Here is a 22,991-nt window from a genome sequence, read left to right as displayed (position 1 = left end):
CAACTAAACCAAAAATCAGACATTGTTTTTCCATTGGAATTTGGTTGTGCTTTTAGATGGTTGAGAGCATACGGCCCTTTACTCAATTTACACACACGAAGGAAAGAAGGTTTTCTTGATCCACTGGATCTTGTGAAATTATTTCTCCATGGTCGTCAAAACAGTGATAATACACTTCTTCCTTCTACTCCACTGTCTGAATCCTTACTGATCATTGACGGCCCAGCTCAGCTCACCTCGTACTCTTATGTAATAGATATCATGCTCGGAGCACTGTGCTGTGGATGAATGGGTCCACGATGACATTGAGACGGAGATGGGCTGTGACAACACAGTGATAACAGGGCCAGCAGCAGAGCTCTGGAAACCAAATGGACAATCAGCTGGAACCTAATGGACTCCTGGTCTTTATGACCTCAATAAAACACCACAGGTTCTGTCTCCACACAGCTGTACCAGCATACTGTACAGTCATGGCCAACATTTTTGAGAATGACGCAAATATTAATTTCCACAAAGTCTGCTGCCTCAGATTGTATGAAGGCAATTTGCATATACTCCAGAATGTTATGAAGAGTGATCAGATTAATTGCAATTAATTGCAAAGTCCCTCTTTGCCATGCAAATGAACTAAATCCCCAAAAAACATTTCCACTGCATTTCAGCCCTGCCAGAAAAGGACCAGCTGACATCATGTCAGTGATTCTCTCGTTAACACAGGTGTGAGTGTTGACGAGGACAAGGCTGGAGATCACTCTGTCATGCTAATTGAGTTCGAATAACAGACTGGAAGCTTCAAAAGGAGGGTGGTGCTTGGAATCATTGTTCTTCCTCTGTCAACCATGGTTACCTGCAAGGAAACACGTGCCGTCATCATTGCTTTGCACAAAAAGGACTTCACAGGCAAGGATATTGCTGCCAGTAAGATTGCACATAAATCAACCATTTATCGGATCATCAAGAACTTCAAGGAGAGTGGTTCAATTGTTGTGAAGAAGGCTTCAGGGTGCCCAAGAAAGTCCAGCAAGCGTCAGGACCGTCTCCTAAAGTTGATTCAGCTGCGGGATCAGGGCACCACCAATACAGAGCTTGCTCAGGAATGGCAGCAGGCAAGTGTGAGTGCATCTGCACGCACAGTGAGGCGAAGACTTTTGGAGGTTGGCCTGGTGTCAAGAGGGGCAGCAAAGAAGCCACTTCTCTCCAGGAAAAACATCAGGGACAGACTGATATTCTGCAAAAGGTACAGGGATTGGACTGCTGAGGACTGGGCTAAAGGCATTTTCTCTGATGAATCCCCTTTCCGATTGTTTGGGGCATCCGGAAAAAGCTTGTCCAGAGAAGGCAAGGTGAGCGCTACCATCAGTCCTGTGTCATGCCAACAGTAAAGCATCCTGAGACCATTCATGTGTGGGGTTGCTTCTCAGCCAAGGGAGTGGACTCACTCACAATTTTGCCTAAGAACACAGCCATGAAAACACATCCTCCGAGAGCAACTTCTCCCAACCATCCAGGAACAGTTTGGTGACGAACAATTCCTCTTCCAGCATGATGGAGCACCTTGCCATAAGGCAAAAGTGATAACTAAGTGGCTCGGGGAACAAAACATCAATATTTTGGGTCCATGGTCAGGAAACTCACCAGACCTTAATCCCATTGAGAACTTGGAATTGTTGGACAAACAAAACCCCACAAATTCTGACGAACTCCAAGCATTGATTATGCAAGAGTGGGCTGCCATCAGTCAGGATGTGGCCCAGAAGTTCATTGACAGCATGCCAGGGCGGATTGCAGAGGTCTTGAAATAGAAGGGTCAACACTGCAAATATTGACTCTTTGCATCAACTTCATGTAATTGTCAATAAAAGCCTTTGACACTTATGAAATGCTTGTAATTATACTTCAGTATTCCATAGTAACATCTGACAAAAATATCTAAAGACACTGAAGCAGCAAACTTTGTGGAAATTAATATTTGTGTCATTCTCAAAACTTTTGGCCACGACTGTAGATTGGGACAGTATGATGTAAGGATTATCATCACCAATCATTAGGTATTTGATCCCGGTTCCGTTGGAGGATGGAGATGGCATTTTGAACAGTGTTAGTCATGGAAGGAGAAGGGAATAGACAATTTGGTCTTTCACAGAAATCTCATCCATTAGGACAGTTGGAGCTAGTGAGCCAATGGAAGGAGGTAAGAAGGTGTATTATCTGATCAATCAATCAGAGGTCAAGGTCATCAGGAGGTGTTTAATCTGTCCTGTATGTAACACGATCTCAAACACAGGCACGTCCTGACAGGTTTATATTATGCTACCTCAGTGAGCTCGTAATCAGAGACCAATGGCCTTCCAGATGCATAGTGCTGCCATGGCAACTGAGATGGCACCTGGAAGGGGTTGTTCCAGGGTCAAGGGTCAGAGGTTTAGCTCTGACATCCCTGCCTGTCCAGAGAACAGAACAACACTGCTGACTGTTCAAATAACAACTGTTCTTCTTCTGTTTAACAACATAGATCAGATTGGTTTTAATGGCCAGTGTCATCATGACTCTGTTTATGTTACCTTGCAGAGCGGAGTGTGTAAACATTGTTTTTACCCTTATTTTACAAGGTAAGTTGACTGAGAACACATTCTCATTTACAGCAACGACCTGGGGAATAGTTGAAGGGGAGAGGACGGGGATGAATGAGCAAATTGGAAGCTGGGGATGATTAGGTTGCCATGATTGTAGATTCGGTATTTAGCCAGGACACCACCGTTAGTGACCACAGAGAGTCAGAACACCTGTTTAAATTCCATCTGGAAGACAGCAACCTACACAGGTCAATGTCCACAATTACTGCCCTGGGATATTCTTTTAGACCAGAAGAAAGAGTGCCTCCTTCTCCTCCAACACCACTTCCAGCAGCATCTGGTCTCCCATCCAGGACCAACCCTGCTTAACTTCAGAGACATGCCAACAGTGGGATGCAGGGTGGTGTGCTGCTGGCGTGTAAACAGCATGTTTTCAGCTCATCCACATCCCCATGTAAACAGCATGTTTTCAGCTCATCCACATCCCCATGTTAACAGCATGTTTCATCTCATCCGGTATCTTTATTCAGTAACATTGTTTGTTTTCTTATTGTAGGAATGAAAGAAGATATGAAAGTCAATGTGTTGATACCACTACTAATAGTCGTTATTGTCTTGTGTTCTAGGTTACATGGGCGATACCATGAGCTGGCTCCACACCTAGTCCCCATGGACTACACCAACGAGCCTGATGTTACAATACCCTTAGCTCTTATAGTCAGCATGCCGGAACTAAATGTAGGTAACACTGGTATTCAAACTGGTATTCACACTGGTAATCAACACACACTGGTAATCACACAGGTAATCACACTGGTAATCACACAGGTAATCACACTGGTAATCAACACACTGGTAATCACACAGGTAATCACACTGGTAATCACACAGGTAATCACACTGGTAATCAACACACACTGGCAATCACACTGGTAATCAACACACACTGGTAATCACACTGGTATTCACACTGGTAATCAACACACACTGGTAATCACACTGGTAATCAACACTGGTAATCACACTGGTAATCACACTGGTAATCAACACACACTGGCAATCACACTGGTAATCAACACACACTGGTAATCACACTGGTAATCACACTGGTAATCAACACACACTGGCAATCACACTGGTAATCAACACACACTGGTAATCACACTGGTAATCACACTGGTAATCACACTGGTAATCACACTGGTAATCAACACACACTGGTAATCACACTGGTAATCAACACACACTGGTAATCACACAGGTAATCACACTGGCAATCACACAGGTAATCAACACACACAGGTAATCACACTGGTAATCAACACACACTGGTAATCACACTGGTAATCACACTGGTATTCACACTGGTAATCAACACACACTGGTAATCACACTGGTAATCAACACTGGTAATCAACACACACTGGTAATCAACACTGGTAATCAACACACACTGGTAATCACACTGGTAATCACACTGGTAATCAACACTGGTAATCAACACACACTGGTAATCACACTGGTAATCACACTGGTAATCAACACTGGTAATCAACACACACTGGTAATTCACACTGGTAATCAACACACACTGGTAATCACACTGGTAATCACACTGGTAATCACACTGGTAATCAACACACACTGGTAATCACACTGGTAATCAACACACACTGGTATTCACACTGGTAATCAACACACACTGGTATTCACACTGGTATTCACACTGGTAATCACACTGGTAATCAACACACACTGGTAATCACACTGGTAATCAACACACACTGGTAATCACACTGGTAATCAACACACACTGGTATTCACACTGGTAATCAACACACACTGGTAATCACACACTGGTAATCACACTGGTAATCAACACACACTGGTAATCACACTGGTAATCACACTGGTAATCAACACACACTGGTATTCACACTGGTATTCACACTGGTAATCAACACACACTGGTATTCACACTGGTAATCAACACACACTGGTAATCACACTGGTAATCAACACACACTGGTAATCACACTGGTAATCACACTGGTAATCACACTGGTATTCACACACACTGGTAATCACACTGGTAATCAACACACACTGGTAATCACACTGGTAATTCACACTGGTAATCAACACACACTGGTAATCACACACCACTGGTAATCACACTGGTAATCAACACACACTGGTAATCACACTGGTATTCACACTGGTAATCAACACACACTGGTAATCACACAGGTAATCACACTGGCAATCACACTGGTAATCAACACACACTGGTAATCACACTGGTATCTATCACCACACTGGTAATCACACTGGTATTCACACTGGTAATCAACACACACTGGTATTCACACTGGTATTCACACTGGTAATCAACACACACTGGTATTCACACTGGTATTCACACTGGTAATCAACACACACTGGTAATCACACTGGTAATCAACACACACTGGTAATCACACTGGTAATCAACACACACTGGTATTCACACTGGTATTCACACTGGTAATCAACACACACTGGTAATCACACTGGTATTCACACTGGTAATCAACACACACTGGTAATCACACAGGTAATCACACTGGTAATCACACTGGTAATCAACACACACTGGTAATCACACTGGTAATCACACTGGTATTCACACTGGTAATCACACTGGTATTCACACTGGTAATCAACACACACAGGTAACCTACTAGAAAGCGTGTGCCCTCAGGCCTGGAGGGAAGCTAAAGTCATTCCGCTACCTAAGAATAGTAAAGCCCTCTTTACAGCCGACCAATCAGCCTGTTACCAACCCTTAGTACATTTTGGGGAACAAGTGTGTTTGACCAGATACAATGCTCTCTCAAAGTAAACAAATTAACAGATTTTTGGCACTTTTTTATAGGGAAGGGCATTCAACATGTACGATACTTACACAAATGACTGATGATTGGTTGGCAGAAATTGATGATAAAATGATTGTGGGGCTGTCTGTTAGACGTCAGTGCATCTTTTGACATTATCGATCATAGTCTGCTGATGGAAAAACGTATATGTTATGGCTTTACACCCCCTGCTATAATGTGGATAAAGAGTTACCTGTCTAACAGAACACAGAGGGGGTTCTTTAATGGAAGCCTCTCCAACATAATCCAGGTAGAATCAAGCATTCCCCAGGGCAGATGTCTAGGCCCCTTTTTACTTCTTTCAATCTTTACTAATGATCTGCCACTTGTTCTGAGTAAAGCCTGTGTGTCTACTAACAGTATATGTTTTAACCAGGACAGTTTACAATCTAAGGTAAAGCCAAGTAATTTAGTCTCCTCAACTTGTTCAAGAGCCACACCATTCATTACCAGATTCAGCTGAGGTCTAGAACTTAGGGAACAATTTGTACCAAATACAATGTTCTTAGTTTTAGAGATGTTCAGGACCAGTTTATTGCTGGCCACACCTTCCAAAACTGACTGCAACACCTTGTTAAGGATTAGCCCCTTTTTTTCAATGTTTGCCTGAAATGACATACCCAAATCTAACTGCCTGTAGCTCAAAACTGAAGCAAGGATATGCATGTTCTTGGTACCGTTTGAAAGGAAACACTTTGAAGTTTATGGAAATGTGAAAGGAATGTAGTAGAATATAACATAATAGATCTGGTAAAAGATAATACAAAGAAAAAACCAACCGTTCTTTTGTATTTTCTTTGTACCATCATCATTGAAATGCAAGAGAAAGGCCATAATGTATTATTCCAGCCCAGGTGTAATTTAGATTTTGGCCACTAGATGACATCCCTGTATGTGCAAAGTTTTAGACTGATCCAATGAACTATTGCATGTCTGTTCAAAATGTTGTATCAAGACTGCCCAAATGTGCCTTATTTGTTTTTTAATAACTTTTCATGTTCAAAATTGTGCTCTCTCCTCAAACAATAGCATGGCATGATTTCACTGTAATAGCTACTGTAAATTGGATAGTGCAGTTAGATTAACAATAATTTTAGCTTTCTGCCAATATCAGATTTGTCTGTCTGTCACGTCCTGACATTAGAGAGCTTGTATTTTTCTATGGTAGAGTAGGTCAGGGCGTGACTGGGAGGTTTTGTCTAGTTTATTCATTTCTATGTTGGTTTTAGTTTCTTTTTTCTATGTTGGGGTTTTTGTCTAGTTAGGATTTTCTATGTTGTGTTCTAGGTTATTTTTTCTATGTTGGGGTTTTGGTATGATTCCCAATTAGAGGCAGCTGGTCATCGTTGTCTCTAATTGGGGATCATATTTAAGTTGTTGTTTTTCCCACTAGTGTTTGTGGGAGATTATTTTGAGCTAGTGTATGTTGCACCTCTTCGTTACCATTTGTTGTTTTTGTTTATTAGTTTATTGTATATCTTGTATAGTTTCACAGATAAATAAAGATGTGGAACGATACACACGCTGCGCCAGTGTCGCCAGTGCGCCTTCACAGCCCAGTGCATCCTGTACCAGAACCCCGCACTTGCCGGGCTAAAGTGAGCATTCAGCCAGGACGAGTTGTGCCGGCTCTACGCTCCAGACCTCCAGTGCGCCTTCACGGTCCAGTATATCCTGCACCGGTTCTACGCACCAGGTCTCCAGTGCGCCTCCCCAGTCTAGTACGTCCTGTGCCTGCTCCTCACACTCGCCCTGAAGTGCGTGTCACCAGTCTGGTGCCACCTGTCCCAGCTCCACGCACTAGGCCTCCAGTGCGCCTACCCAGTCCGGCGACAGTTTCCAGTCCAGAGCTTCCGGTGACAATTCCCAGTCCAGAGCTTCCGGTGACAGTTCCCAGTCCAGAGCTTCCGGCGACAGTTCCCAGTCCAGAGCTTCCGGCGACAGTTCCCGGTCCAGAGCTTCCGGCGACGGTCCACGGTCCGGAGCCTCCTGAGACGGTCCACGGCCCGGAGCCTCCCGAGACGGTCCACGGCCCGGAACCTCCCGAGACGGCCCACAGTCTGGAACCTCCTGGGAAGGCCCACAGTCCGGAGCCTCCACCGATGCTGGCGGGTTCGCAGGATGAGAGGGGTCTTCGTCCTGCATCAGAGCCGCCTCCTATGATGGCGGGTTAACAGGATGAGAGGGTTCTTCGTCCCGCAACAGAACCGCCTCCGATGCGGGAGGATCCGCGGGATGAGAAGGTTCTTCATCCTGCACCAAAGCCCCCACCAACATTAGACCCCCCCCCTAACCCTCCCTTTTGGTTTCAGGTTTAGCGGCCGGAGTCTGCACCTTTGGGGGGGGTACTGTCACATCCTGACCATAGAGAGCTTGTATTTTTCTATGGTAGAGTAGGTCAGGGTGTGACTGGGGGGTTTTGTCTAGTTTATTTATTTCTATGTTGGTTCTAGTTTATTTTTTCTATGTTGGGGTTTTTGTCTAGTTGAAATTTTCTATGTTGTGTTCTAGGTTCTTTTTTCTAGGTTGGGGTTTTACGAATGATTCCCAATTAGAGGCAGCTAGTCATCGTTGTCTCTAATTGGGGATCATATTTTGAGCTAGTGTATGTTGCTCCTCTTCGTCACCATTTGTTGTTTTTGTTTATTAGTTTATTGTATGTCTTGCATAGTTTCACAGATAAATAAAGATGTGGAACGATACACACGCTGCGCCTTGGTCTCATTCATACGACGACCGTGACAATGTCCTGGGAAATGTTCTTGTTACTTACAACCTCATGCTAATCGCATTAGCCTACGTTAGCTCAACCGTCCCATGGAAGGGACACCGATCCCGAATAAGTTTTAAGGGCTTCAGTGACTTCATTAGCTGTGGTTGCTGACCTGCATATTGTTGAATAATCATCATACATAGACACACAGGCTTTGTTTAATCATAATAAATACAGATAATGACACTTATTTGCTTTCCTCATTAAATTCCATTTACACATAGTAAATAAGTCATTGTCTGACCACTGGCTCATTGTCTTCTATCAGTGATGTTAGCCTTGTCCCCTTGTCTCTCTGTTTCTTGTAGATTAAAACCCTTATTGTATCAGTGACATACTGATGATAGCCTTGATAGACAGTGATGTATGAGTAATGACAGCCTTGCCTTGTCTCCCCCTCTCACTGTGTGTCCTGTAGGAGAACCCGTTCAGAAACAGGATCGTGGAGTCCTTCTCTGAGGACGGAGCAGGGAACCTGAGCTTCAACGACTTTGTGGATATGTTCTCTGTCCTCAGTGAGACGGCCCCCAGGGAGCTCAAGGCCATATACGCCTTCAAAATATATGGTGAGTATGCTGATATACAGCGCCTTCAGAAAGTATTCACACCCCTTAACCTTTTCCACATTTTGTTGTGTTACAGCCTGAATTAAAAATATATTACATTGAGATGTTGCGTAACTGATCTACACACAATACTGCATCATTTCAAAATGGAATTTTGTTTGTAGAACATTTTCTAAATTAATAAAAAATGAAAAGCTGAAATGTCTTGAATCAACAAATATTCAACCCTTTTGTTATGGCAAGCCTACATAAATTCAAGAGTAAAAATGTGCTTAACAAATCACATAATAAGTTATATGGACTCATTCTGTGTTCAATAATAGTGTTTAACATGATTTTTGAATGACTACCCCATCGCTGTACCCCACACATACAATTACATGTAAGGTAACTCAATTGAGTAGTGAATTTCAAGCACAGATTCAACCAATGCCTTGCAAAGAAGGGTACAGACGCTGAATATCCCTTTGAGCATGGTGAAGTTATTAGATACACTTTGGATGGCGTATCAATATACCCAGTCACTACAAAGATACAGGTGTCCTTCCTAACTCAGTTGCCAGAGAGGAAGGAAACTGCATCATGAGGCCAATGGTGACTTTAAAACAGTTACATAGTTTAATGGCTGTGACAGGAGAACACTGAGGATGGATCAACAACATTGTAGTTACTCCACAATACTAACATAAATGACAGAGTGAAAAGAAGGAAGCCTGTACATAATACAAATATTCCAAAACATGCGTCCTGTTTGGAACAAGGTACTTAAAACCTGTTGGGGCTACAGGTTAGCAATGAACCCCGAGCCGGGATTGCTAACAAGGCTGGAAATTCAAAACATCAAAAATCTAATAATTTCAATTTCTCAAACAATCAACTATTTTACACAATTTAAATGATAAACATCTCCTTAATCTAACCACATTGTTCGATTTTCAAAGAGGCTTTACGGCAAAAGCATAAAGTTAGATTATGTTAGGACAGTACATAGCCACAAAAGTACAAACATCCATTTTCAATTCAAGGTCAGGCGTCACCAAAAGCAGAAACCAGCTTGAATTATGCACTAACTTTTGTCAATCTCCATCAGATGACACTCCTAGGACATTATGTTATACAATACATGCATTTTTTGTTCCATCAAGTTCATATTTATATCCAAAAACAGCATTTTACAGTAGCGTGAAATTCAGATTTTTTCTTCTCTGAAATGCTTCCGGTGAACATAACAAAATTACTATTCGAAAACATTGGTAAATTATAATATTGTCATTCAAAGAATAATATATTATCATCTCGTAATTGCTACCGAATGGCCAGATCTCAAAATAACTTTACTGGGAAATCACATTTTGCAATAAACGGGGTGCTATGCTAAGAACAACAGGCTATGCTATACAGTTAGCATCATCTAAAATCGATAATAACATTGTAAATATCCCCTTACCTTTGATTATCTCCATCAGAAGACTGGCATCCCAGGTCCGGAAGGCATCACAGGTCCGGAACAAATGTGGTTTCTTTTGACAAAGTTCATAATTTATGTCCAAATAACACCAAGTACTTAGCGTTCATTATGCTCCCACAAAACGTGGTGGGGGACTGTAAAATCACGCCGAAAAGCTACAAAAACCTAGTAAATAATCTATTTATGTTCGTTCAAACATGTCAAATGTTGTTTAGCATTAATCTTTTGGTCCATTTTTAACGTTAAACATCAGTAATATTTTCACACAACCTATCCTATGTCGAGATAAACAATGAAGACAAAACTCACGTTTCTCAGATTTATGCGCAGGCGCAAAAAATGAAGTGATGACATGTCAACTTCCTTGGATTCTAATTTGCTCTCTGTTTATCATAGACGCTTCAAACAACTTTATAAAGATCGTTGACATCTAGTGGAAGCCGTAGGTGTTGCGAAATGAATCCTTTCTCACTATGGTATCTATAAAACAATGACACTAAATAGTACAGTCACAAAATTCACATTTTTTTTAATCTATTTTTCACAGGTTTTTGCCTGCAATATGAGTTTTGTTATACTTACAGACACCATTCAAACTGTTTTAGAAAATTCAGAGTGTTTTCTATCCGAATGTGTTAATAATATGCATATCCTAGCTTCTGAGTTGGTGTAGGAGGCAGTTAAAAATGGGCACATATTTTTTTCAAAATGTCTCAATACTGCCCCCGAGCCCCAACAGGTTAGTAATACTGCAAAAAATGTGGCAAAGAAATGAACTTTTTTTCCTAAATACAAGGCATTATGTTTGGGGAAACACATCATTGAGTACCACTCTTCATATTTTTTAAGCATAGTGGTGACTGCATCATGTTATGGGTATGGTTGTCATTGGCAAGGACTAGGGAGTTTTTTATAATATAAAGAAAGAGCTAAGAAAAGACAAAACCTAGAGGAAAACTTAGTTCAATCTTCTTTACAAGAGACACTGGGAGACAAATTCACCTTTTAGCAGGACAATGACCTAAAACACAAGGCCAAATATACACTGGAGTTGCTTACCAAGATTATATTAAATGTTCCTGAGTGGCGTAGTTACAGTTTTGACTTAACTTGGCTTGAAAATCTATGGCAAGACTTGAAAATGTCTTTCTAGCAATGATTAACAACCAATTTGACCGAGTTTGAAGAATTTTTTAAAGAATAATGGGCAACTTGCCTAGTTAAATAAAGGTTAAATAAATAAATACAAATTAATAAATATTGTACAATCCGGGTGTGCAAAGCTCTTAGAGACTAATCCCAAAAGACTCACAGCTGTAGTCGCTGCCAAATGTGTTCCCAATATGTATTGTTTTAGGGGGGTGAATGCTAATCTAATCAAGATATATTAGTGTTTTATTTTTCATTTAAAAAAAAAAATGTTTGAATTTTTCTTCCATGTTCACATGACGGAGTATTGTGTAGATCGTCGACCAAACATTACAATTAAATCCATTTTAATTTCACTTTGTAACACAACAAAATGTGGAACAAGTCAAGGGCTGTGAATACTTGCTGAAGGCATTGTATATGATAATGACATTTAATCCTACATTAATCTCTGTTAAAAGGGTAAATCTACCACTTGCCAACTTCATTTTCAATATCCCAGCACAATGCCAGTGTATACATATGTGAAAATGGCACATTTCTAAATTTTGTAGAAAAAAACTATAGTTATAAAGTTAACCCTACCTGATGACATTAAGTGTCCCAAAGCTGAGGGCGTAAAAATGATGGACGGTGTAATTAGAACCTTTGATAGTCACTTCGACCGAGTCAGTTGCCAGCACAAAAATAATAGAATTTGTTTTATTGTCACGTACACCAGATAGAGGTATCCCATAATGCACTGCGTTAGTTTTTAATTAGTGCAATTTCACACAAAATAATTGAGGTGCCTAATTATGAGCCACCTGTATCTGTTTGTGTCTAACTTTGAGTCTTGACACGTGTAACATGAAATAACTCCAAATTAAATGTTTAACTGTTACTGAGGTTCACATCTTGTTAAACTACAGGGGGAATTTTTTTATTTGAATTTCATGCTCGTTCTGTTATTTAAATGTGGAGCATGAATTGCATCATTCAAGTGACCAGTCTGTCCCGAAATTGATGGGTTTATTTGATCCCCTCACCACTCTTGAAGTCACCCTCTGAGCTTCATCACTAACACATTACAACAGATGGCCTTCCGAGCGAGTTGGTAGGGGTGAGGAGCTGGTTTGGGATTCATCACCTATGTAACTTTCTGTGTTAGATTTGAACGTGGATAACATCCTGTGTGTGTGTGTGTGTGTGTGTGTGTGTGTGTGTGTGTTAGATTTCAATGTGGATAACTTCCTGTGTAAGGAGGATCTGGAGAAAACGTTGAACAAGCTAACAAGGGAGGAGTTGAGCCCTGAAGAGGTCACCCTGGTCTGTGAGAAGGCCATCGAAGAGGCTGACCTAGACGGAGATAGCAAACTGTCCTTCGCTGACTTTGAAAACATGATCACCAGGGCTCCTGACTTTTTAAGGTAACAGTATTATTTTAGTCAGTGTAATACTGTACATGAAATGCATTCGGAAAGTATTCAGACCACTTGATTTTTTCCACATCTTGTTACATTACAGCCTTATTCTAAAATGGATTAAATAAAAAACAATCCTCATCAATCTACACACAGTATCCCATAATGACAAAGCATCCTGTTTCCATTGATCATCCTTGAGATGTTTCTAAAACTTGATTGGAGTCCACCTGTGGTACATTCAGTTGATTGGACATGATATAGACAGGTACACAACTGTCTATATAAGGTCCCACAGTTGACAGCGCATGCCAGAGCAAAAACCAAGCCATGAGGTCGAAGGAATTGTCCGTAGAGCTCCGAGACAGGATTGTGTTGAGGCACAGATCTGGGGAAGGGTACCAAAATATTTCTGCAGCATTGAAGGTCCCCAAGAACACAGTGGCCTCCATGATTCTCAAATGGAACAAGTTTGGAACAACCAATACTCTTCCTAGAGGTGGCCGCCCGACCAAACTGAGCAATCAGGGGAGAAATGCCTTGGTGGTCCAGAGTTCATCTGCGGAAATGGGAGAACCTTCCAGAAGGACAACCATCTCTGTAGCACTCCACCAATCAGGCCTTTATGGTAGAGTGGCCAGACGGAAGCCACTCCTCAGTAAAAGGCACATGACAGCCCGCTTGGAGTTTGCCAAAAGGCACCTAAAAACTCTCAGACCATGAGAAACAAGATGCTCTGGTCTGATGAAACCAAGATTAAAGTATTTGGCTTGAATGCCAAGCGTGTCTGTTGGAAACATGGCACCATTCCTACGGTGAAGCATAGCGGTGGCAGCATCATGCTGAGGGGATGTTTTTCAGCGGCAAAAACTTGGAGACTAGTCAGGATCGATGGAAAGATGAGCGGAGCAAAGTTCAGAGAGATCCTTGATGAAAACCTGCTCTAGAGCGCTCATGACTTCAGACTGGGCCGATGGTTCACCTTCCAACAGGACAACGACCCTAAACACACAGCCAGGACAATGCAAGAGTGGCTTCGGGACAAGTCTCTGAATGTCCTTGAGTGGCCCAGCCAGAACCCGGACTTGAACCCAATCGAACATCTCTGGAGAGACCAGAAAATAGCTGTGCAGCGACGCTCCCCATCCGACCTGACAGAGCTTGAGAATACTTTTTTTATTTAACCTTTAACTAGGCAAGTCAGTTAAGAACAAATTCTTATTTAAAATGACGGCCTACACCGGCCAAACCCTTACCCGGACGACGCTGGGCAAATTGTGCGCCACTTATGGGTCTCCCTCTCACGGCAGATATGTGATACAGCCTGGAATCAAACCAGGGTCTGTAGTGACACCTCTAGCACTAAGATGCAGTGTCTTAGACCACTGCGCCACTCGGGATATCTGCAGAGAAGAATGGTAGAAACTACCCAGATACAGGTGTGCCAAGCTTGTAGCGTCATGCCCAAGAAGACTCAAGGCTGTAATCGCTGCCAAATGTGCTTCAACAAAGTACTGAGTAAAGGGTCAATACTTATATAACTGTGATATTTCAGTTATTGATAAAAACCTGTTTTTAATTTGTCATTTTGGGGTATTGTATCCAGCATAATCTAACATGTGGTATATTAGCCTACAGTACAGTACTGTCTGTCTGAATCCAGCATCATCTAATGGTACTGATGTCATGAGTCATGATAGTAGATGTGTTGTTCATGTCATGATAGTAGATCAGTGTGTTATTCAGGTCATGATAGTAGATCAGTGTGTGAGGTCATGATAGTAGGTCAGTGTGTTATTCAGGTCATGATAGTATGTCAGTGTGTTATTCAGGTCATGATAGTAGATCAGTGTGTTATTCAGGTCATGATAGTAGATCAGTGTGTTATTCAGGTCATGATAGTAGGTCAGTGTGTTATTCAGGTCATGATAGTAGATCAGTGTGTTATTCAGGTCATGATAGTAGGTCAGTGTGTTATTCAGGTCATGATAGTAGATCAGTGTGTTATTCAGGTCATGATAGTAGATCAGTGTGTGAGGTCATGATAGTAGGTCAGTGTGTTATTCAGGTCATGATAGTAGATCAGTGTGTTATTCCGGTCATGATAGTAGATCAGTGTGTTATTCAGGTCATGATAGTAGATCAGTGTGTGAGGTCATGATAGTAGGTCAGTGTGTTATTCAGGTCATGATAGTAGGTCAGTGTGTTATTCAGGTCATGATAGTAGATCAGTGTGTTATTCAGGTCATGATAGTAGATCAGTGTGTTATTCCGGTCATGATAGTAGATCAGTGTGTTATTCAGGTCATGATAGTAGGTCAGTGTGTTATTCAGGTCATGATAGTAGATCAGTGTGTTATTCAGGTCATGATAGTAGATCAGTGTGTTATTCAGGTCATGATAGTAGATCAGTGTGTTGTTCAGGTCATGATAGTAGATCAGTGTGTGAGGTCATGATAGTAGATCAGTGTGTTATTCAGGTCATGATAGTAGATCAGTGTGTGAGGTCATGATAGTAGGTCAGTGTGTTATTCAGGTCATGATAGTAGATCAGTGTGTTGTTCAGGTCATGATAGTAGGTCAGTGTGTGAGGTCATGATAGTAGATCAGTGTGTTATTCAGGTCATGATAGTAGATCAGTGTGTTATTCAGGTCATGATAGTAGATCAGTGTGTGAGGTCATGATAGTAGATCAGTGTGTTATTCAGGTCATGATAGTAGATCAGTGTGTTATTCAGGTCATGATAGTAGGTCAGTGTGTGAGGTCATGATAGTAGGTCAGTGTGTTATTCAGGTCATGATAGTAGATCAGTGTGTTATTCCGGTCATGATAGTAGATCAGTGTGTTATTCAGGTCATGATAGTAGATCAGTGTGTGAGGTCATGATAGTAGGTCAGTGTGTTATTCAGGTCATGATAGTAGGTCAGTGTGTTATTCAGGTCATGATAGTAGATCAGTGTGTTATTCAGGTCATGATAGTAGATCAGTGTGTTATCGGTCATGATAGTAGGTCAGTGTGTTATTCAGGTCATGATAGTAGATCAGTGTGTTGTTCAGGTCATGATAGTAGATCAGTGTGTTATAGGTCATGATAGTAGATCAGTGTGTTATTCAGGTCATGATAGTAGATCAGTGTGTTATTCAGGTAATGATAGTAGATCAGTGTGTAATTCAGGTTATGATAGTAGATCAGTGTGTTGTTCAGGTCATGATAGTAGATCAGTGTGTTATTCAGGTCATGATAGTAGATCAGAGTGTTATTCAGGTCATGATAGTAGATCAGTGTGTTATTCAGGTCATGATAGTAGATCAGTGTGTTATTCAGGTCATGATAGTAATTCAGTGTGTTGTTCATGTCATGATAGTAGATCAGTGAGTTATTAAGGTCATGATAGTAGATCAGTGTGTGAGGTCATGATAGTAGGTCAGTGTGTTATTCAGGTCATGATAGTAGGTCAGTGTGTTATTCAGGTCATGATAGTAGATCAGTGTGTTATTCAGGTCATGATAGTAGATCAGTGTGTTATTCAGGTCATGATAGTAGGTCAGTGTGTTATTCAGGTCATGATAGTAGATCAGTGTGTTATTCAGGTCATGATAGTAGGTCAGTGTGTTATTCAGGTCATGATAGTAGATCAGTGTGTTATTCAGGTCATGATAGTAGGTCAGTGTGTGAGGTCATGATAGTAGGTCAGTGTGTTATTCAGGTCATGATAGTAGATCAGTGTGTTATTCCGGTCATGATAGTAGATCAGTGTGTTATTCAGGTCATGATAGTAGATCAGTGTGTGAGGTCATGATAGTAGGTCAGTGTGTTATTCAGGTCATGATAGTAGATCAGTGTGTTATTCAGGTCATGATAGTAGATCAGTGTGTTATTCAGGTCATGATAGTAGATCAGTGTGTTATTCAGGTCATGATAGTAGATCAGTGTGTTATTCAGGTCATGATAGTAGATCAGTGTGTTATTCCGGTCATGATAGTAGATCAGTGTGTTATTCAGGTCATGATAGTAGGTCAGTGTGTTATTCAGGTCATGATAGCAGATCAGTGTGTTATTCAGGTCATGATAGTAGATCAGTGTGTTATTCAGGTCATGATAGTAGGTCAGTGTGTTATTCAGGTCATGATAGTAGGTCAGTGTGTTGTTCAGGTCATGATAGTAGATCAGTGTGTTATTCAGGTCATGATAGTAGATCAGTGTGTTATTCAGGTCATGATAGTAGATCAGTGTGTTGTTCAGGTCATGATAGTAGATCAGTGTGTGAGGTCATGATAGTAGATCAGTGTGTTATTCAGGTCATGATAGTAGATCAGTGTGTGAGGTCATGATAGTAGGTCAGTGTGTTATTCAGGTCATGATAGTAGATCAGTGTGTTGTTCAGGTCATGATAGTAGGTCAGTGTGTGAGGTCATGATAGTAGATCAGTGTGTTATTCAGGTCATGATAGTAGATCAGTGTGTTATTCAGGTCATGATAGTAGATCAGTGTGTGAGGTCATGATAGTAGATCAGTGTGTTATTCAGGTCATGATAGTAGATCAGTGTGTTATTCAGGTCATGATAGTAGGTCAGTGTGTTATTCAGGTCATGATAGTAGATCAGTGTGTTATTCCGGTCATGATAGTAGATCAGTGTGTTATTCAGGTCATGATAGTAGATCAGTGTGTGAGGTCATGATAGTAGGTCAGTGTGTTATTCAGGTCATGATAGTAGGTCAGTGTGTTATTCAGGTCATGATAGTAGATCAGTGTGTTATTCAGGTCATGATAGTAGATCAGTGTGTTATTCCGGTCATGATAGTAGATCAGTGTGTTATTCAGGTCATGATAGTAGGTCAGTGTGTTATTCAGGTCATGATAGTAGATCAGTGTGTTATTCAGGTCATGATAGTTGATCAGTGTGTTATTCAGGTCATGATAGTAGGTCAGTGTGTTATTCAGGTCATGATAGTAGGTTAGTGTGTTATTCAGGTTATGATAGTAGATCAGTGTGTTGTTCAGGTCATGATAGTAGATCAGTGTGTTATTCAGGTCATGATAGTAGATCAGAGTGTTATTCAGGTCATGATAGTAGATCAGTGTGTTATTCAGGTCATGATAGTAGATCAGTGTGTTATTCATGTCATGATAGTAATTCAGTGTGTTGTTCATGTCATGATAGTAGATCAGTGAGTTATTAAGGTCATGATAGTAGATCAGTGTGTGAGGTCATGATAGTAGGTCAGTGTGTTATTCAGGTCATGATAGTAGGTCAGTGTGTTATTCAGGTCATGATAGTAGATCAGTGTGTTATTCAGGTCATGATAGTAGATCAGTGTGTGAGGTCATGATAGTAGATCAGTGTGTTATTCAGGTCATGATAGTAGATCAGTGTGTTATTCAGGTCATGATAGTAGATCAGTGTGTTATTCAGGTCATGATAGTAGATCAGTGTGTTATTCAGGTCATGATAGTAGATCCGTGTGTTATTCAGGTCATGATAGTAGATCAGTGTGTTATTCAGGTCATGATAGTAGATCAGTGTGTTATTCAGGTAATGATAGTAGGTCAGTGTGTTATTCAGGTCATGATAGTAGATCAGTGTGTTATTCAGGTCATGATAGTAGATCAGTGTGTTATTCAGGTCATGATAGTAGATCAGTGTGTTGTTCAGGTCATGATAGTAGGTCAGTGTGTTATTCAGGTCATGATAGTAGATCAGTGTGTTATTCAGGTCATGATAGTAGATCAGTGTGTTATTCAGGTCATGATAGTAGATCAGTGTGTTGTTCAGGTCATGATAGTAGGTCAGTGTGTTGATCATGTCATGATAGTAGATCAGTGTGTTATTCAGGTCATGATAGTAGATCAGTGTGTTATTCAGGTCATGATAATAGATCAGTGTGTTATTCAGGTCATGATAGTAGATCAGTGTGTTATTCAGGTTATGATAGTAGGTCAATGTGTTGTTCATGTCATGATAGTAGATCAGTGTGTTATTCAGGTCATGATAGTAGATCAGTGTGTTTTTCAGTTCATGATAGTAGATCAGTGTGTTGTTCATGTCATGATAGTAGATCAGTGTGCTATTCAGGTCATGATAGTAGATCAGTGTGTTGTTCATGTCATGATAGTAGATCAGTGTGTTGTTCAGGTCATGATAGTAGATCAGTGTGTTGTTCAGGTCATGATAGTAGGTCAGTGTGTTGTTCCTTAACATGTGTTTCTGTCGGTTCTGTCTCTGTTTTGCAGTACCTTCCACATAAGAATCTGAAAGGGCTCCATGGAAAGTCTATATTCTATAATCTGATTTTATGGCAGAGATCCTGACCATACAAAAAACACTGCCCACACCCTGCCCACACCCTCACCACAGCACGGTGCCTTTCTGTGGCTACAGACATAACTCTCCCTGGACGTCTGTCTGTAGAGATGTCAGCTGAAACAGGAACAGACTGGCTTCGTTCTCATTATGATCCTGGATCTCTTCAGTTTGGTTGTCCTCTCTTACACACACCCACATTCTCTACTTGGTTTTCATCTGTTTGGTTTGAGGATGTTTTTTTGTTTTTTGTTGACTATTATATGTCATAGTAATATTATTATCACAACCACTGATGGAACAATGATGCTTTGTATGTTCTCTTAAAACGACAGAGAAACAGGAAGATGAAATGGGAACCTTTTATAAGCTGTTCCTCCTCACTCAAACCCAGACCAGCCCTGGCCTTGGAGGAATACTGGAGTACTAGCAGGTCCACAGAAATATCACATTCCCCTTTCCCCTTGTGCCTCAGACCTCCATACTGACCTCTCCTGTCACTGAAGGACACTCAGGTCTCCTTAATGAACTGATGGGGATACAGCCCTGAGAGGGGTCAGGACCTGGAACCTGCCTGGTGGACATTATACAAGACCAGACCTGAGGACAAAGAGAGAGGACAAAGAGAGGGGACAGACAGAGGGGACAGACAGAGGGGACAGACAGAGGGGACAGACAGAGGGGACAGACAGAGGGGACAGACAGAGGGGAGACAGAGAGCACAGCGCTGCATCACCAAGGTCACACAGACAGATGGACAGTTTTATGACAGCAATGCACTATTTACTCATCACACGTATAAAGCATAATATTCTGTTTCTCCTGCTGTTAATGAATTGTTGGGTCATTTCTAAGACTTGTCCAAAATGGCAACCTAGTCCCTAGATAGTGCACTACTTTTGACCCGGGCCAGTAGTGCACTATCTAGTGAATAGGGTGACGTTTGGAACTCCCTCCTGCTCTTGATGAATTGCTCTGGACATTTCTATGTTCTGTTGTTGCTATAATTAATGATGATGACATCATACCTGACTGTTCTCTAGTTCTAATGAAGACATGTACCCATCTCTACCATCTCTACCATCTCTACCATACCCTCAGACATCTCTACCATCTCTACCATCTCTACCATACCCTCAGACATCTCTACTGCTACCAGTCTCTTACCCCTCTCCTCAGGGGACCCTCAGACATCTCTACTGTCTCTTACCGCTCTCCTCTGGGGACCCTCAGACATCTCTACTGCTACCAGTCTCTTACCCCTCTCCTCTGAGGACCCTCAGACATCTCTACTGTCTCTTACCCCTCTCCTCAGGGGACCCTCAGACATCTCTACTGTCTCTTACCGCTCTCCTCTGGGGACCCTCAGACATCTCTACTGTCTCTTACCGCTCTCCTCTGGGGACCCTCAGACATCTCTACTGTCTCTTACCCCTCTCCTCAGTGGACCCTCAGACATCTCTACTGCTACCAGTCTCTTACCCCTCTCCTCAGGGGACCCTCAGACATCTCTACTGCTACCAGTCTCTTACCCCTCTCCTCTGAGGACCCTCAGACATCTCTACTGTCTCTTACCCCTCTCCTCAGGGGACCCTAAGACATCTCTACTGTCTCTTACCGCTCTCCTCAGGGGACCCTCAGACATCTCTACTGCTACCAGTCTCTTACCCCTCTCCTCAGGGGACCCTAAGACATCTCTACTGTCTCTTACCCCTCTCCTCTGGGGACCCTCAGACATCTCTACTGCTACCAGTCTCTTACCCCTCTCCTCAGGGGACCCTAAGACATCTCTACTGTCTCTTACCCCTCTCCTCAGTGTTGAAATAGCCCTGAACTAGCTCACCTGATTCACCTATAAGGGCTGATGATTAGTTGACACGTTGAATCAGGTGTGCTAGCTGTGGTAAAGGTAAAATACATTGAATGACCAGGGGCCTCCGAGGAGAGGAACAGCTGGGGGTCCCCGAGGAGAGGAACAGCTGGGGGTCCCCGAGGAGAGGAACAGCTGGGGGTCCCCGAGGAGAGGAACAGCTGGGGGTCCCCGAGGAGAGGAACAGCTGGGGGTCCCCGAGGAGAGGAACAGCTGGGGGTCCCCGAGGAGAGGAACAGCTGGGGGTCCCCGACGAGAGGAACAGATGGGGGTCCCCGAGGAGAGGAACAGATGGGTGTCCCCGAGGAGAGGAACAGCTGGGGTCTCAGGAGAGGTTTGAGAACCCCTGTCTTAGCCTCTTTATCAAGCCATCCACCATTCACATCTTTATACAGTGATTCTCTGATTAATACAAATGTTCCTGTATTTAAACTCCTCGTTACTGTCTCTTCAATAAAACATTTTTCAGTATTTGATGTGAATGTGGGGCATTTGACTTAACTTTTAATACACACATTTTCTGTGGCTTGTTGACTGGATGGTTTGACTTCTGACAGCCATCAATTCTCTCAGCTTCTAAGAGTGTTACCGTTCATGGTACTTTCTTGAGGTGACCAATAAGGAGTGATGTATGGTAATCATCATACCTTGACCGGGATTCAATCTGATCGGCCCTTTTTCAGAACCCTTTAAAGGCAATGTTCCCGTATTCGCGGAGACTACATTCACGGTAAATGTCGTATATGTCGGCTCTATTGGAAATTACATTTTAATGGCTAGCACTATAACATGTATGTTTTTTATACTTAGTCATCAATAAATATATGACAGCTAAACGATTATTGCATGAAAAGCCCAAACCATATAATTTATAATATAATGTTCAGCATCAGCTATGATCTGGAACCCTCAACTGTGAATGATGTTTTACCCTGTGGTGCACGTGACAAATAAACTTTGATTTCATTTATCTAGGAAAACCAAAGTTCCAAAGGCTGGGCCTAATATAGTGTATAAGAGGTCATACAATACGTTTTGTAGTGATTCTGTCACGACTTCCTCCAAAGTCAGTCCCTCTCCTTGTTCGGGCGACGTTCGGCGGTCGACGTCACTGGTCTTCTAGCCATCACCGATCCACCTTTCATTTTCCATTTGTTTTGTCTTGTCTTCCCACACTGGTTTCAATTCAATTGTTCAATTGTTGTGTATTTAATCCTCTGTTCCCCCCATGTCCTTGTCCGGTATTGTTTATTGTAGTGCTTGTGCACGTTATGCTGGTGTGTGACGGGTTTTACCCATTGATTTTTGTACTGTTTACGGTGGTGTTATTTATTAAACTGCGCCGTTGTAAATCAGTTTTGCTCTCCTGTGCCTGACTTCTCTGCCGCCACTACGCACCCCTTACAGATTCATATGTTGATGATGTAAAGAATATTTGCTGGTCTGTGGTGTGTAATGAGGAGCAACCAGATGCTGCACTTGACACATTTATGAAATTGCTTATTGAAATTAGTAATAAGCACACAGCCATTAAAAGGATCCGCCCCTTTTTTCAATTTTCACCTAAAATGACATACCCAAATCTAACTGCCTGTAGCTCAGGACCTATTTTTGATACCATTTGAAAGGAAACACTTTGAAGTTTGTGGAAATGTGAAATGAATGTAGGAGAATATAACACATTAGATCTGGTAAAAGATAATACAAAGAAAAAAACCATGCATTTTTTTGAACTATCATGTTTGAAATGCAAGAGAAATGCCTAAATGTATTATTCCAGCGCAGGTGTAATTTAGATTTGTGCGTGTATGTGCAATATGCTAAGTATTAGACTGATCCAATGAACCATGTAAGTACATGTGTTGTTGTTTCGGCTTTCGTGCTGCGTGTTTTAAAAACCCCTATTACATATTCCTGCGCCTGTCTCCAATCATGTATACAATGTGACATACGTAAAGTCACTG

At 41.8% G+C, this 22,991-nt stretch overlaps 1 protein-coding gene across 1 annotated transcript in view; it reads left to right on the top strand.

Annotated features, from left to right (window-relative positions):
- Positions 1-22,363, top strand: part of cib2 (calcium and integrin binding family member 2) — a 46,089-nt gene extending 23,726 nt beyond the window's left edge. Inside the window, exons 3-6 of the mRNA XM_045712056.1 lie at positions 3,203-3,314; positions 8,686-8,833; positions 12,664-12,859; positions 19,088-22,363. Coding sequence (XP_045568012.1) covers positions 3,203-3,314; positions 8,686-8,833; positions 12,664-12,859; positions 19,088-19,109 — 478 coding nt within the window. The 3' untranslated portion in view covers positions 19,110-22,363. The remainder of the gene's footprint in view (positions 1-3,202; positions 3,315-8,685; positions 8,834-12,663; positions 12,860-19,087) is intronic.
- The last annotated feature ends 628 nt before the right edge of the window (positions 22,364-22,991 follow it).

Source organism: Salmo salar, unplaced genomic scaffold, assembly GCF_905237065.1.
Source record: "Salmo salar unplaced genomic scaffold, Ssal_v3.1, whole genome shotgun sequence".
In the NCBI taxonomy this organism is placed as follows: Eukaryota; Metazoa; Chordata; class Actinopteri; order Salmoniformes; family Salmonidae; genus Salmo; species Salmo salar.
This window is presented reverse-complemented; position numbering and strand designations above follow the sequence as displayed.